This window comes from Macrotis lagotis, chromosome 1, assembly GCF_037893015.1.
Source record: "Macrotis lagotis isolate mMagLag1 chromosome 1, bilby.v1.9.chrom.fasta, whole genome shotgun sequence".
In the NCBI taxonomy this organism is placed as follows: Eukaryota; Metazoa; Chordata; class Mammalia; order Peramelemorphia; family Peramelidae; genus Macrotis; species Macrotis lagotis.
This window is the reverse complement of record NC_133658.1, coordinates 542,017,775-542,034,910: the sequence shown is the minus strand read 5'-3', so window position 1 is coordinate 542,034,910 and position 17,136 is coordinate 542,017,775. Positions and strand designations below refer to the sequence as shown.

Genomic DNA, 17,136 nt, shown 5'->3' with positions numbered 1-17,136 from the left:
ATGGGGGTCAGCTAGGTGATACAGTGGATAGAATGCCCTAGGTATTGAGTCAGGAAGATTTTTCTTCCTAAGTTCAAATCTGGCCTCAGACATTAACTAGCTGTGTGACTGTGGCCAAATCACTTAACTATCTGCCTCATTTTCCTTATCTATAAATTGAGTTGGAGAAGGAAATGGCAAACCTACTCTAGGATCTTTGCCAAGAAAAGCCCATATAGGGTCATGAAGAGTCACATGTCTAATTAACATAACAATAATCACTAACACCATTATTAATTAATTTATTTTTAAAGCCTCAAAAGTGATCCCTGTTTCCTCCTTATTTAAAGAACAAAGGTTGGAAATTAAAGTGAAATTTTTTTTTCTGAGAACTGTAAATTGGCCATGTCTGGCTTATTTCACTCTATTCATGAGTCAGTTTCTGTGTCTCTAGCTCTGCCCATTTCCCCTTGGGGAGATGAGTAAGAGAATGCAAGAGAGGAATGAAATGATTTGAAAAGTGGTGCTAGAAAAGTCATTCATCTCCAAGAGATGTCCTTTACACTTATTAGAAGCCAATGCTTTCCACAAGTTGGGTGAGTCTAGGATCAATTAGATCCTTTCCTTCACTCACCCTCATTCCCCAGGAGGGTGACAAATACCTCTGTCTGGTGCTGCCTTTATTTAGGAAGCTTACCTTCACTCACTTCAGTCTTTCCTGATCCAGCGTTGTGCTTCTCTGCAAGGTGCCTCTCACCTATTTGATCCCCTTGAGCTCCATGGGCTTTCTGACTCAAAGCCCCTTCCTTTTCCTTGTTTGCTTTCTCTTTGTCCGCTTTCTTTTTTGGAGTCTCTTGATTGGGAGAACAGGGGTTACGGTATTTGACAGGTGATCCATGATATGATTTAGTATTTTTTGGAGATTGTGGGTATGTTTTTGAAGGTGTTCTACAAAACAAAAACACAAGAGTGAATTCCTGGACCTCAAGATTATGTAATTGTCCATCTCTGAACTCTTCAGACTTCAATATACTTGTGATATAAGAATTTCAAGTTTAAATTGACATTTTTTACTTTAAGTTTTAAAATGAAGAAAAATGTTTAGGAAAGATACTGGTGTCTTCTGGGAGGCAATGACATAATGGAAAGGTCACTGGAGTTAGTACCTGGGTTCTATCTCCCCTCTTAAGGTTCTCTCTGAGATCTTGGACTAGTGGCTGACCTGGCTTGAATTTCTGCACATTTTTCTAGTCCCATCCAATGATTTAACCTTTGTGGTAGGGAGGGTGTACACCAAATGGTGCCTCCAGGGAGACCCAAGGTTCTAGTAGAAATGGTACTGAGGGGCACAGCCAAGATGATGGTGTGAAGGCAGCATTTTCCAGGAACTCCTTCCCCCCCAAAACTCCAAAACCCCACAAATTATGACTAACCAAAATTTAGAGGGGCAAAACCCACAAAAAGACTGAATGATACATTTTCCCAGTCCAAGATAACTTAGAAGTTCTGCGGGAAAGGTGTGTTTCACCAGGACTGAGGGTTGGAAAAAAAGCCTTGGCTTGCAGCGCAGCCCAGCCCAGCCCAGCCCAGAGATCACCAACAACAGCTTGAAGGGGTGGGGAGAGAACTCTGCTACACCAGAATGAGTGTGGAGTGAGGAGCACCAGCTGCAGAACCTGCAGAGAGAGAATCTGGAGAAAGCAGCCTGTACCCCCAGAGACAGTAAGGGAAGTCTGCAAAGACTTCTCTGCTCTCCCTTGGGGTAGGACTCTGCTGCAAGCCTACACTCAGATACAGGCTGCAGTTTGGGCTGCCATACTAAGTAGCCAAGCTGGATCCCTCCTTATAGCTCCAGGGCAGAGGGAAGTATGGGACATCTACATATCAAAGCACAGGCAAGAGAGCCTAAGACCTTGGAGGAATAAAGGTCTCAGTGGGGTGTACCCCCCCCCCAAAAAAAACCCCAAAGCCTTGGAAGTGCTGTCTTGGATTGAAGAAATGAGTAAACAATAGAAAAAGAAAAATCGGACCATAAAGAATTACTTTAATCCCATAGAAGAGCAAAACACATACTCAGATGATAACAAAATCGAAACTTCAGTATCCAAAACCTCCAAGAGAAATAGAAAATGGGGTCAGGCAATAGAAGAGTTCAAAAAAGACTGTGAAAAGCAATTAAGGGAGATAGAAGAAAAATTGGGAGGAGAAATAAGAGTGATGCAGAAAAATCACGAAAACCAAATCAACAGCTTGGTGAAAGATATACAAAAAAATACTGAAGGAAATAATATATTAAAAACCAGTTTAGGCCTAATGGAAAAAGCAAAACAGAAGGCAATGAAGAGAAGAATGCCTTAAAAAATAGAATTGGCCTGCTGGAAAAGGAGATAAAAAAGCTCTCTGAAGAAAATAACTCCTTCAAATCCAGAATGGAACTAAAAGAAGCTGATAACTTTACAAGAAAGCAGGAAGAAATAAAATTCTTCCAAAAAAGCCAAAAATTAGAAGAAAATGTGAAATATTTCAATGGAAAAACAACCGACCTCAAAAAAAGATCCAGAAGAAATAATTTAAAAATTATTGGGCTTTCTGAAAACCACAACCAGGAGAAGAGCCTAGACTTCATTTTTCAAGAAATAATACAGCAAAGTTGACCTGAGATACAGAGGATAAAAATAGAAATTGAGAGAATTCATCAGTCACCTCCTGAAAGAGATCCCAAAAGAAAAACTTCCAGTTAAAGCCAAATTCCAAAACTCCCAAATCAAAGAGAAAATTCTAAAAGCTTCCAGAAATAAACAATTCAACTACCAAGGCTCCATAGTCAGGATTACACAGGATCTAGTAGCATCTGCATTAAGGGCTCCTAGGACATGGAATATGATATTCTGGCAGGCAAAATATCTTGGTTTACAACTGAGAATCAACTACCCAGCAGGGGGAAAGATGAACTTTTTTTTTTTTAGGTTTTTGCAAGGCAAATGGGGTTAAGTGGCTTGCCGAAGGCCACACAGCTAGGTAATCATTAAGTGTCTGAGACCGGATTTGAACCCAGGTACTCCTGACTCCAGAGCCGGTGCTTTTACCACTACGCCACCTAGCCACCCCTAAGGAAAAGATGATCTTTCAATGAAACAGGACTTTCAAACTTTCCTATTGAAACAACCAGAGCTGAACATAAAGTTTGATCTCCAAGTATAGGACTCTGGTGAACCATAGTGGGGGTGGAAGAGAAGGACTAACTATGAGGAACTTAATGATGTTGAACTGTTTATTTCCTGCATGGGAAGAAGACATTGATAACTCATATGAACTTTCTCATTTATAAGAGCTGTTAGAAAGAGCATATATAGACAGGACACAGGAAGGAGCGGAATATAATGGTATAATATAGTAAAAACATGGTGTCAATGGGTGATAAAGGAAAGTACTGGGAGGAAGGGAAAGGAGATGAAGAAGAAGCTAAGAAATTTCACATAAGAGTCAAGAAAAAGGGGCGGCTAGGTGGTGCAGTGGATAGAGCACTGGCCTTGGAGTCAGGAATACCTGAGTTCAAATCTGGCCTCAGACACTTAATAATTATGTGTGGCCTTGGGCAAGCCACTTAACCCCATTTCCTTGAAAAATCTAAAAAAAAAAAACAGTCAAGAAAAAGTTTTTTCAATGGAATGGAAAGGGGAAGGGCAATGGGGAATGAGTGAGCCTTCATTCTCATCAGAAATGGCTCAGAGAGGAAATAACCTACACATTTAATATGGTGAGGAAATCTATCTTACTCTAGAGAAAAATAAGAAGAAAGGGATGGGATAAGGGAGAATGGGGGGAGGGAAGGGGGGGAATAGGTGACAGAAGAGAGAGAGAGAGAGAGAGAGAGAGAGAGAGAGAGAGAGAGAGAGAATAGAATAAATAAATGAGAGTGGGGAGAAATAGAGTGGAGGTACAGCTAGTAATAGCAACTGTGGGGAAAAATATCGAAGCAACTTCTCTGGTGGACTTATGATAAAGAAAGCAACTCACCACAGAGACAGAGCCATTGGAATCTGAACACAGACTGAAGTACATTTTTTTCTCCCTCTCTATTCTTGAGGTTTCTCATCTTCTTGGGGGCAGGGGAGGGGGTTTATGTTTACTCTTATAACACATTCAATTTCGATCAATGTATAGCATGGAAACAATATAAAGACTATCAGACAGCCTTCTGTGGGGGAGAGGAAAGGGAGGGTGGGGAAAAATTGTAAAATTCAAAACCTTACAAAAAATGAAAGGTAGATACTACTGTTGTATATAATTGGAAAACAAACAAAATTTTAATAAAATGAAAAAACATAAAAATAAAATAGAAGTCATAGTACAAAAAAAGAAATGGTACTGAGTTTGAAATCAGAAGATCTGAGTTCAAAACTATTACTACATACTCATCGATAAAATGATATTGGGGGAGTAGTGATTTTGGTGGTGGTAGATGAGATGGACTCAATATTCATGGGCCTATGATCCCTTAAAGATAATAGTAATAATGTAATAACATGAAAATGTATTTAGAATTAAACAACTTGGGATCTCACTGAAGTTTTGTATGCAATGGCTTCTCTGAGACTTGGCTTCCTCATCTGTCAAGGGAAAGGATGAATGAGGTAATTTCTAAGGTCTAATCTAGCAATAGAGCCTAATCTCCCAAAAGTATTTATTATAAAATTTTACTGCTATCTTTTTTTAATATAACTTCAGTGTCGCCTGTATCCCTCCTTTGTCTCTTTTTTCAATTTTTAGATTATTTTGATTATAATTTCCTCTATTTCTAATTGTATTATACATTACATTCTTTAGAAAGATTTTATTTATTTTGAGGTTTTTCTTCTAATCTTGCTTCCCCCCCCCCCCCCCCCCCATAGAAGGCAGTCTGCTAATCTTTACATTGTTTCCATGGTATACATTGATCTAAGTTGAATGTGATGACAGAGAAACTGTATCCTTAAGGAAGAAAATAAAGTATAAAAATAGCAAAATTACACAATAAGATAACAGTTTTTTTTAAGTTAAAGGTAAGAGTTACAGGTAATAATTAAAGGTAATAATCTCTGGCCTTTTGTTTAAACTCTACAATTCTTTCTCTGGATACAGATGGTATTCTCCATCACTGATGGAATGAGGAAGTCCATCAAGGTTGATCATTGCTGTTAGGGTTATACATTACATTCTTGCTTTCAATGAGGGTGAAAATTGTTCCTTCCTTCTATGATTTTAACTCATCCAAAATCCAAAGAACAAAGAATTTGAGTTTAATTTTCAAATTATGTTCATGTCCATTACCTCATTTGCTACTTAAAACAAAATCCTACAAGAAAGCTATGGCAGTTAGTATTCCCATTTTATAGTTAAGGAAGTTGAGGAACAAAAAAGTTAAGTGACTTCATCTTGCGTTCCTGGAACATAAGGTTACCAAGAAGGAGAACCACAAATGACTTTTTATTTCTCTATAGTTTCAAAAGTTTTGAAGCTATTTGACTATTGAACAATGACCAGACAAGAATCAGGACAGGTCTTCCCAGGGCTGTTCAAAACTCATCTTTCATATTTCTCATGAGGCAAGAAAATGAAATAGATATTTTACCTTTTTTTTTACATTCTTCACTCACATAGTATATATTGATTTGAGATGAAGAAGGAAAAAAATGAATTATTATGTTTTATCAGGGGCAGGCAGATAGTATAGGAAATAGAATAAAGAGCCTAGAAGCCAGGGAGACTCATCTTCTTAAGTTCAAATCTGGCCTTAAACACCTTTTAGTTGTATGACCCTGGGCAAGTTCCCTAGCCCTGTTTGCCTCATTTTCCTCATCTGTAAAATGGACTAGAAAAGGATATGGCAAATCACTCTAGTATCTTTGACAAGAAAGTCTAAATGGAATTACAAAAAGTCAGACATGACTGCAAAATAAATGAACAACAACGACTAGGAAGGTCAGGAACAATACATTAATTCAGATAGTGAAACAAGCCAACTGGAAAGAATATCCTTGGATTGTTGTCTGGAGGTCATCTTTATTTGGATGCATAATTGGGAAGGAACAGGAGATACTGCCACTCTTTTTTCCATGTGTAATCACTCTTTCTTTTCCAAGATGCATTTCTGATAAGAGTATTATATTAAATCCAATTTTCGATGATAGTAGAGAAGACAAAACTCAATTATCTGCAGAGGCAAATTCAGGAATTATAGATGTCAGACTGGGAAAAGGGGATAACAATCTGGAAGGCTTTCAATCTTTAGTCCCTTAAAACGTGTGTGTAAAGGTTATGTTTATATATAATTAACTGTGCTTCAATATAATTGATTTTTTTTTGGTGATCCTATGTATTTCATTTTATGCATTTCAAAAAATGTTTTTTTAGAGAAAGGAAACAGAAGTTTTGTTAAGACTGCTAAAGGAGTTCTCAATTCAAAAAAAAGTTACGATTCCCTAGTCTTAAAGGAATCTGTCGTGATTCAGCAGCTCTGAATGAGTCATATATGGTTCCCTTAGCCTATTCCTTCCATGATACAAAAGACATCTAAGCTCTGGAGGTGACATCAGTTTTCTTTTTTCCTCTCGGGGGAATCACTGTTTCATTTCCAATGTACCAAAAAGTAACATTCAACCAGATTCTTAAATAAAAACATAAAAGTCAGCTATGAGAGATATCTGGGAATGCTTATACAAGAGAAATGAGCTGTTTTTTTTTATTACTAGTCTTTAAAAAAGCATTGGATTATTTCATATGGAGGGTTATGGTATTGTAGGTACTTACACAAACTAAAGGACAAAGGTAGAGTTGATAGGACTATTTATGGATACATGTTCTATCTTCTCTCTGGGATAAGGGCTACAGCTAGGTATCTGATACTTGATCTGAGGTATGTTTCTGAAACTATTTACCTGAAACCTGGATGCTATCTAGAAGACATACAACTAAGACACTTCATCTATCTATCTATCTATCTATCTATCTATCTATCTATCTATCTATCTATCTATTTATTTTTAGGTTTTTGAAAGGCAATGGGGTTAAGTGCTTGCCCAAGGCCACACAGCTAGGTAATTATTAAATGTCTGAGGCCGGATTTGAACTCAGGTACTCCTGACTCCAGGGCCAGTGCTCTATCTACTGCACCACCTAGCCACCCCTAAGATTGAATACTTTAAAAAGAAATATTAAGATGCTCAGTATCCAAAGAACAGGCTCCTGATATTATGGGCAGGAAAGAGAACAATAAACTTTGGAGTTTCTGAGATCAAGTGAGAACAGGCCAGTAATTCAACTTTTCTGCTTCTAGCCTATAGGATTGTAGGAACATTTTGGAACAGTTCTCAAAGGAAATCAAGTCCACCACTTTCATTTTACAGTTGAGGAAGCTGAGGTCCAAGAAAGTTAAGTGATTAACCCAAGGTCACACAGGTATACTTGTCAGAGATGGGATTTGAACTCAGGTTCTTTGATTCTGGAACCAGTCCTTTCTGTTCTCCCAAAATGCTTGATCTTTTACTTGGGCTCTCTTTTAATCTCTTCTCCCCCCCCCCCCCCCCCGCCAAAAAAAAGTCTCATTGACAGGTTGGTTTTTTTTTACATCAGAGTCATTTGGATGACTCTGGATATATCTTGTCATTCCCTCCCACCAAATAATCCCTCCTTTGTGATAAACAAAAATGTTTAAGCAAAACCAACTAATACTCTGACTATATTTGACAGTGTGGGCAAATTCCATAGCCATAGTTCCCCAATCTCTACTGAAAGGAGGGAGAGGGACTTCCCTTATTTCTTTTCTGGGTTCAAAGGTGATTATTACAATGAGTTGGCATTAAGTTTTTTAAAATCTCACTGGTTCCATTCTATCTTTTTTTTAGGCTTTTGAGAGAAGGAAAGAAATAAGCAATTATTAAGCACCTATTACATGAGGGGCACTATGCAAATCACTTTATAAATATCACCTCATTTAACAATTTTGTCATCATTACCAATTTACTAGGTATGAATTGAATGGTGAATTTTAATTTGTGTCTGAATTATTAGTTTGTATTATATTATTAGAAATTTAGAACAGTCTTTTATACAGCGTTTAATGTTTTCTGACTCTTTCCAAAAGTACAAAACTGCTCATGCTTTAGAATCAGACATTTTAGTTTTTGCAGCCTTCTACAATGGAGGCAGTAGCTAGTTGGTTTTTATTTATTTTTTATTTTTTTAAGTTTTTTGGCAAGGCAATGGGGTTAAGTGACTTGTCCAAGGCTACACAGCTAGGTAATTATTAAATGTCTGAGGTTGGATTTGAACTCAGGTACACCTGACTCCAGGGCTGGTGCTCCATCCACTGCGCCATCTAGCCACTCCCAGTTGGTTTTTATTGTTAGCTATCTGGCTTGACAGTTTATTTGATCTTTGTTTTACACTAAAGTCTCAGTACTCCAATGCTTCGTTGTGACATGGCCTGAGGACCAGCTTAAGCTATGTAGAAAGACTTGTTATTCCCAGGATGACTTGAGAATGATGAATTTGTACTTTAGTTTAAGAGAATCACTACTCCCTTGAATTTAAGATGCAGACAGTCCCCAACTTACAAAAACACATCTTTTACATATTGTGAGACAGAGCAAATTTTTATGAATCTTAGAAGATAAGTTCTTCAAAGTCTTCTGGGATACCTTAGCAAGCAACTGTTTACAATTCAATATAAACTGAATTTCTGAAATTATGAAATTCTGAGATTATGAAATAGATGTTTCTCCTCTTGGCAGGGAAGTGGTAGACCAGGGCAACAGAATGTTGACTATGGGCTGTTGTTATTGTTCAGTTGTTTCAGTCATGTCTCACTCTGTGTGATCGATCCCTTTAGAGTTTTCCTGGCAAGACTACAGGAATGGACTGCCCTTTCCTTCTCCAAGTCATTTGACAGATGAGGAAACTGAGGCAAACAGCTGAGGGTCACACAGCTACTGGGGTCTGATTTAAAGTCAGGAGGCTGAGTCTACCTTAATCCAGATCTGGGCCACCTAGCTACCCTTGATTATGGGTTCAGAACCAAATGATATGGTTGATGCATTGCTTTGTTTTTATCTGCTCCTTTTTCTTTGAATTCAAGTGAGTTTTAGAGGAGTTTGGGAATACAAGCTGTAGTTTTATTGCTAAGTGACAATTAAGAGGAAAAACAACCACCAAAGTATCAATAAAACATTAAAAAATAACATGGAACAAAATGTGATTGTGGGATGTGATAAGTATATAATTCTTTGCCAGGCATTGGAGTGCCAAGTACTCCATGAAACTGAGGATAATAATGATAAGGCTTCCAAAGTTTATATCATTAAATAATAATAAAGCTAGCATTTATATAATCCTTTGAAGTTTGCAAATACTTTGCAACTAGAATCTCATTTGATCCCTACAACAACCCTGGGAGGTAGGTGCAACTATTATTCTCATTTTACAGATGAGAAAACAAACAGTGTTGTTTAAATGCACTGGATCACATAGCTAGAATGTAACTGGACAGGATTAGGGCAGATTAGTACATTTAAAAGAAAAGAGAATGTTGGATGCAGGAAAAAATAAGCAAACACCATAAGATGAATATATTGAGTCTTATAAAATAGGAGTATCACACCTTCAAACTAAAGAACAGAAAATAAACAAGACAGAATTCTAGGAGGGTCAGGCAAGAATGCTTCAAGAAAGCTGGTATAATAAATAAAACATTGATAAAGGAGAGGATTAATCTTCCTTTCTCGTAGCAGTTAAAACACCAACTGTTCTACTTAACATATGAACCAATTTACTGCAAGAAACATTTAAAGAGATAGAAAGACCAATGCCACAATTAAATGAGCATTCAGATGCTTAGAAAAGATACAGATTTTAAAATAAATATATTTACTACAGTAATAATCTTAAAAGGTAGAGTAGAAGAAAAAGCCAAAACTTAAAGAATTAGAAGACCTGGGTTCTTTTATTTCCTATCTTGTTTTGGTCCACTACTTTCACCCACACACCCCAGAAGAGATAGTATAGTATGTTTAAAAGTAGCTAGTATAAGATAGCAATAGTATGAAGTAAAATTAGAAAGAGGCCCTTTGAAATCCTTTATGAACTATCCCATAAATTAAGGTAGCCTAAGTTACTTACAAACTGTCACATAAATCAGAAGAGACCAGGAGCCACTGGCAACAGCCTTATAAATTATTACTCAAAGGTCACATTCTGAGACTATGTGCTAAACCAGGGGAAATTAGGGGAAGTCATCTAGATCTTAATGTAAAAGCCCCTTGGTTCTATAAAAGCTTTTGTCCATAAGCTTCAGATAAACTCCAGCTATGCTCCATAAGACCACCAAAGCACTGTACTATTGAGCTAACTCTAAGGTATTGCTGATAACTTTGAGATGTTGTACATTTGTTAATAAATTAAATGGCATGGATAAAAGTCCATCCTTCATCACCAAAACCCCATAAAAATGGGACCCCCCAATTTCTACCCCCGCCCACACCATTATATTCTATCTGCTCTGATAGGTCCTTGCTGCCTGGGTGCTCCCCATTCTGATTCTTAGCTAAGAGATTCTCTGTCTCTCCTCTTCAGCATTCTTTTCCCCAAAGCCACCTCCCCTTACCCAATCAGTTTGCCTCTGTACTCTCTATGCTTTATTTAAGGATGCCTGAAGCATTATCTTCCACTCCCTAGCATCACAGTCTTTCCTGGAGAGTATCCAAAGAACCAGGTGTTCTTGCCTCTCCTGGTGGTCTCATTCATTTAATCATAAACTGGGAGCACCGGGAGACCAGTAACTGCCCTTACTGTGAACAAGTAGGACACGATGAACCTCCTGTCCCCCTTTATTTGGGTCTCAAAAATCAATGAATAATTCCATAAATTAATTAACAATTCACTTGCTCTGACACTTATCACTGTGTGACCTTGGGCAAGTCATTTGAAACCTAAACTGTCTACTTTCTCAACTATAAAAATGGAGACAATAATCCTTGTAATTATCTACTCCACAAGCTGACTACAAGAAATTGAAAGGAAATAGTTAAGCAGAGCATTCTAAACAATGTGAGTTGTTTTCAGAATTTAGAGAAAGGGGATTTTTAAAAAGCTGATGAATAACATTTATAGATGAAGCTTTCAAAGGGCAAGCTGTTTAAAACAAGGAATGTTCAAGTCAAATTTTACAGTACAGCAGTGTGTCAGAGTAATTAGGGTTATTACTGGAACTCACTTTAAAATTTCAACATTCCTTTAACTCCCCCCCCCCCCCCTCTAGAGACTGACATTCTAGCCAGAAGTGACCCTATGGCTTTTGTTGCTGTTCATTGTTTCAATTTTATCTGACTCTTGGTGACTATTAGGGGTTTTCTTGTCAATAACATTGGAGTGGTTTGCTATTTTTCTTCTCCAGTTCATTTTATAGAAGTGGAAATTGAGGCAAACAGGATTAAGTGCCTTGCCCAGGGTCACACAACTAGTAAGTAAGTGAGGTGGAATTTGAACTCATGTCTTCCTGACTTCAGGCCTGGCAATCTATTCAGTGTATCACCCAGCTGCCCAGAACTTAAAGTTGCATCATCCAAAAATCTTCCATGCTCAATGTACTATTGGTATTGGTTGATCTTTATCATAACTATTTGCTAAGAGGAACAGAGAAAACAATGCAATGGACTTTGCCATAAAGAAAGGAAATAAGGGAGAAAGGATAGTGGAAGAGGAAAAACAGTCAAGCATCTGAATGAAAATCTTAATGGAAAAAAAATACAATTAAGGAATTTTTTTAAAAAAGCACTAGAATAGCATCCCAGGGACATATCAAGTCTGCCTTGTAAAATAAGAATCCCACGTTTATTGGCTGATAAACATTTTTAATAATCCTTTTTCAATATCAGTCACCAAACATTTTAACCGGACTTCTTTTTCTCTTCACTGTCTCCTTAGTTATTGTCTCAGTGAAAGTGGCCACTTAACCATATGCATCCCCTTCCCTCCACTCTCACAGCTCCCAACAACACCTTGTGTATTCACATCATCTCATCTGGACTGGTACAACAGCCTTCTAAGTGTCTCCCTGTCTCAAGTCTCTCCTCCATTCAGCTGCCAAAGTAATTTACTATAGCAGAAGTCTGATCATGTCACATATCATCCTACCTCCACCACCTACCCAATGAACTTCATTTTTTCTCTCTTATTCCAGGATCCAATTTCTTAAAAAACCATCAATTTTCCATTTAGAACCCACTATCTTCCTACCTTTATTATACTTTATTTCCCTCCATATAATCTACAATCCAGTTACAATGGCCTTCCAATGCCTAGGATATTCTTCCTATTTACTTTTGCCTCTTAGCTTCCCTGGCTTTCTTCAAGATTCAGCTCAAAGTTCATCTTTCTGCAAGATGCCTTTCCTGATGCTCTCCCATCATTACTGACTTAGAAATTACCTTCCATTTACATTATAATCTGGTATAGTTATTTGTATATCATCTTACACATAAGACTGAGATCTCATGGATTCACTCTTTTTTTGACTTTCTTTGCATCCCTAGAGCTTAGCACAAGTAAGGTCTTTATCAAAACCTTGCTGACTGACCACCTGGAATAAAAGCTTTCCCAATAATGTGGCTTTTTAACAAGGATGCATTAGAAAAGGTAAAATATCTTTACTTAGATATTGCAGGAGAAGAATGTCTCTTGGTTGCTGGAGAATCAGACCTTCTTAATGGCGATCCAAGGCCAGATGTGGAAACAGATGGTGGAGTTCTCTTTTCTTTCTTTACTTTGTCAGTCTACAGAGGAAGCAAAAAAATAAGAACAATGGAGTACTGTGAGATCAGTCTCATTTTAGCTATTTTTTTAAAAAGAATTATAAGAACAACACTTCTAAAGTTTCCTTTTTTTTTCAGGGTAGTGGCATTAAGTGACTTGCCCAAGGTCATACAGCTAAGTAATTATTAAGAATCTGAGGCTAGTTTTGAGCTCAGGTCCTCCTGACTCCAGGGTCAGTGTTCTATCCACTGTGTCATCTAGCTGTCCTGTTTTCAAAGAGATCATTTCACAAATTCCAAATTGTGAGCTAACTTAAGGGCAGTCACTGAATTCAACCCACTGGAGGATGATGAAACAGTGCTCCAAAACAGGAAAAAGAAAAGAACTGTTTTATATAAAACTTTGAGCACTCCCCATAGGGTCCTTGCCAATGAAAGTGTATCGCAGCTTATTCTCAGTCTATAGGGTACAAAGTAGAGAGTGGTAGTGGGAAAAACACTTTGTATTTGAATCTTCATGTTCAAGTCCCATTTATTAGCTACATAATCTTGGATAAACCATGGCTTCATCATGATCATGTTATTTAGAACTGAAAGGGGGGGGCAAGCAGGGTTTGTGCATTTTTATCAATCCTCTCTTTTAACAGATGAGGAAACCAAGAAACTAACTAAATCAAAGTCATGTGGTTAGTCAGTAATGAGATTGGGAGTTGAATCTAGGTGGTCTTATTATTATTATTATTATTTTTGGTCAAGGCAACAGGGTTAAGCTACTTAGCCACACAGCTAGGTAATTATTAAGTGCCCTGAGGCAGGATTTGAACTCAGGTCCAGCTGCCCAGGAACCTAGGTCTTCTCATTCCAATTTTGTTACTCTTATTCACTGTAATAAGCTGCCTTTGGAAAATAAAATGTTAATCTATAAATCACATTTATAATCATATTTTATCCTCACAAAGAGATTTCTAAAGCACCATTTTCAGGAAGACTGATAATAGAGCAGAAAGATATAAAAAGTCACTAGGATAAAATTATGGTAGAGTGAAAATGCTGTGAAGGTAACCTTCAAGAAAATCAGTCATAAATTCTTCCATAAAATACATAAGAGAATGATATGGGGGTGTTATCTTTCCCTTGTTCCAGAATAATCTACTCTTTAGCCTTAAAAACAGCCCAGTCTGCCCCAACCAAAAATAGCTATATTTATCCACCTAAAGTCACCAATATTCTACACAATCTACACAAAAGAAATCTGGAAATTTCATTTTTACTTGGGGAAACTAAAGAAGGTATGCCAGACCAGGAAAATGAGAATGAAAATTGAGCTATTAGGACCTGTGATCTATACCTCTGCTATTTGCTAGCTATATGACCCTAAAGTCATATCACTTCTTTGGGACTCAGTTTCCTCATCTCCAAAATGAAGGAACTGGACCATGTGCTAATTTTTTTAAGACTTGAAGGTCAATATAATTATGTTAAATTCTGTAGGGTTTTTTTTGCCTTGTTAAAATATGGTATACATTGCATTCCTGATTCTACTTATTTAATTCCATTTAAATCACCCCAAATTCCCCCTACATTCTTCCCCTTTCCCTTATAATGAAGAAATTTTTATAAAAAAAATTTAAAAAACAGGAAAAAAGTAATCAAAGATGATCAGTACATTGGAAAAAATCTGTCTACACATACAATGTTCCATACATATTTAAATTCCCTGTCCCTAGCAAAGGAGTTGGGGAAGGTGTTTTCTGATTTCTGTTACTTGGGGCCAAGTTTATTCTTTTTAATTCTGAAAGATTCATTTCAATTGCCTTGAAATACGTGTTCTTTTCATTTACATTTTCTTTTTTCTTTTTTTTAAATTTATTCTTATTAAAGATATTATTTGAGTTTTACAATTTCCCCCCAATCTTGCTCCCCCCCCCCCAGAAAGCGCTCTGTCAGTCTTTACTTTGTTTCCATGTTGTACCTTGATCCAAATTGGGTGTAATGAGAGAGAAATCATATCCTTAAAGAGAAGTTCATTTACATTTTCTTGTAGTCACTGTGTATGTGTATACACACACACACACACACACACACATGAGTGTATACACACACACATATACAGCTGGGTGACCCTGGGTAGGTCACTTAACCCTGTTTACCTCAGTTTCCTCATCTGTAAAATAAACTGGAGAAGGAAATAGCAAACTATTTTATCTCTGCCAAGAAAAATCCAAATGGGGTCATGAAGTTAGACATTACTGAAAAAAATGAATGACCAATAATACTCACTGTGCAAATATGCTGCGTATGCATACGTGAATAATATGTGTGTGTGTTTGTGTGTGTGTATGTCTGTCTAAGACCACTTTTCCAACTCTCACCTTCCACCAGCCTGGCTCACTATACTAAGCTGAGAAGAATTAGGGACCAGACCTTTGAAACTCCCAGGTAAGGAAATGGCCCTCTCCCAGTGCAGGCTGGCACCTTCTCTTCTTTTCTTTTCTTTTTTTTTAGTTTTTTGCAAGGCAAATGGGGTTAAGTGGCTTGCCCAAGGCCACATAGCTAAGTAATTATTAAGTATCTGAGACTGGATTTGAACCCAGGAACACCTGACTCCAGGGCCGGTGCTTTATCCACTGCGCCACCTAGCTGCTCCTGGCACCTTCAGCTGAAGATTTGCAGAGAGTTGCTGAGTACACTGAGAGAAGGTAAGTAACTTGTCTAGGATCTCACAGTTATGGTCAGGGAAAGGACTAGAACCCAAATTTTCTGGATTTTGAGGTTGGCTCTTTGTCTAACATGCCATGCGACTTAGAAAAATGACTGGTTTCTGAGGTGATGCTGCACCCATTAATTGGGGAATGTCTGAATAAATTGTGGTATATAACTGTGATAAAAACACTATTGTTTTATAAGAAATCATGAGGGATGGGATTTCAGAAAAGCCTGGAAAGACTTGTATGAATTGATGCTGAGTGAAATGAGCAGAACCAGAAGGACATTATGAGTTGATGATCAACTAGGATGAACTTGTTCATTTCAGCAGTACAATAATCAAAGACAATTTTTAAGGGACTTGTGATGAAAAATACCATCCAGATCCAGAGTTAAATGCAGAACAAAATTTACTATCTCAATTCTTAAAAGTTGTCTTATGTATTATGAAATTTTTTTCTCTTTAATGTTTTCTTCCATTTGGATTTGATTCTTCTCTTATAACATGATAAACATGGATCTATTGTTTAGCATAGTTATAAATGTAGAGTCTATATCAGATTGCTTTCTATCAGAGGGAGGTGGGAGGGAAGAAAAGGAGGGAGAAAAATGTAAAATTCAAAACCATGCAAAAAAAATTGATTGGTGAAAACTACCCTTGCATGTTGTTGGAAAAACAAGCAAATAAAAAATATTTAAATTGAAAAGAAAAGAAAAATGACTGGTTTAAAAGTTATGTCAAGAGAGTTCCATTCCTTTTGTAGAACGACAACATCATGTTATCAAACAGAAAAAAGAAGAAAACAACGGTTTTCTAATTTGGGAGTAAATTCACTGCCCACAAAGACCTTACAGATGAAGGATGAAAAATAGAATTGAAATGGAATGAAATGTGGACAATACTGCATCAGAACACAGACTAACCCATTGGGCTGCCTTAAGGGACTGGATAGAAATTCCAGTTTCATTGTACTACAGACTTTAGCTCTAAATAAATAAAATGAATAATGTTAATAAATAATAATTACAATCACTATAATAATAATACCAGTTCTTTAAAGTTTAGAAAAGCACTTTAGCAATATTATTTCACTTCAGTCTCACAACCTGGTGAGGTAGGCATTAGAGACAATATCATCTTGATTTTTTTTTTGGTTTAGGTGTTTTGCAAGGCAAACGGGGTTAAGTGGCTTGCCCAAGGCCACACAGCTAGGTAATTATTAAGTGTCTGAGACCGGATTTGAACCCAGGTACTCCTGACTCCAGGGCAGGTGCTTTATCCACTACACCACCTAGCCTCCCCCTATTATCTTGATTTTACAAATAAAGAAACTTGAGGCTCAGAGAGATTATGTGATTTTGCTTATTGTCACAAAACAGTTATTATATGATGGGAGGGATGTGAACCCAGGTCGTCTTCTAATTTATCCATTATATGTAATGACCTCTGTTTGTTAAAATGTTCACAGTAAAGAATATTATAAGGTATACTAGAGAACATTTAGGCAGCTAGATGATGTAATGAACAGTGAGCTGGGCCTGGAGTTAGAAAGATCTGAGCTCAAACCCAGGCTCAGATATTTACTGGTTGCATGATCTTGGGCAAGTCACTCAACCCTGTTTGCTTCAGTTTCCTTATCTATCAAATGAGCTGGAGAAGGAAATG

General features: G+C 37.2%; 1 protein-coding gene across 10 annotated transcripts in view; it reads right to left on the bottom strand.

The window, feature by feature from the left end:
• MAP7D2 (MAP7 domain containing 2) overlaps window positions 1–17,136 on the bottom strand; it is a 194,297-nt gene that overhangs the window by 11,580 nt on the left and 165,581 nt on the right. For all 10 annotated transcript variants that reach the window (XM_074214270.1, XM_074214271.1, XM_074214275.1 and 7 more), the window contains 2 exons: window positions 12,664–12,785; window positions 677–927 (listed from right to left, as the gene is read on the bottom strand). In XM_074214270.1, the coding sequence (XP_074070371.1) occupies window positions 677–927; window positions 12,664–12,785 (373 nt within the window). The remainder of the gene's footprint in view (window positions 1–676; window positions 928–12,663; window positions 12,786–17,136) is intronic.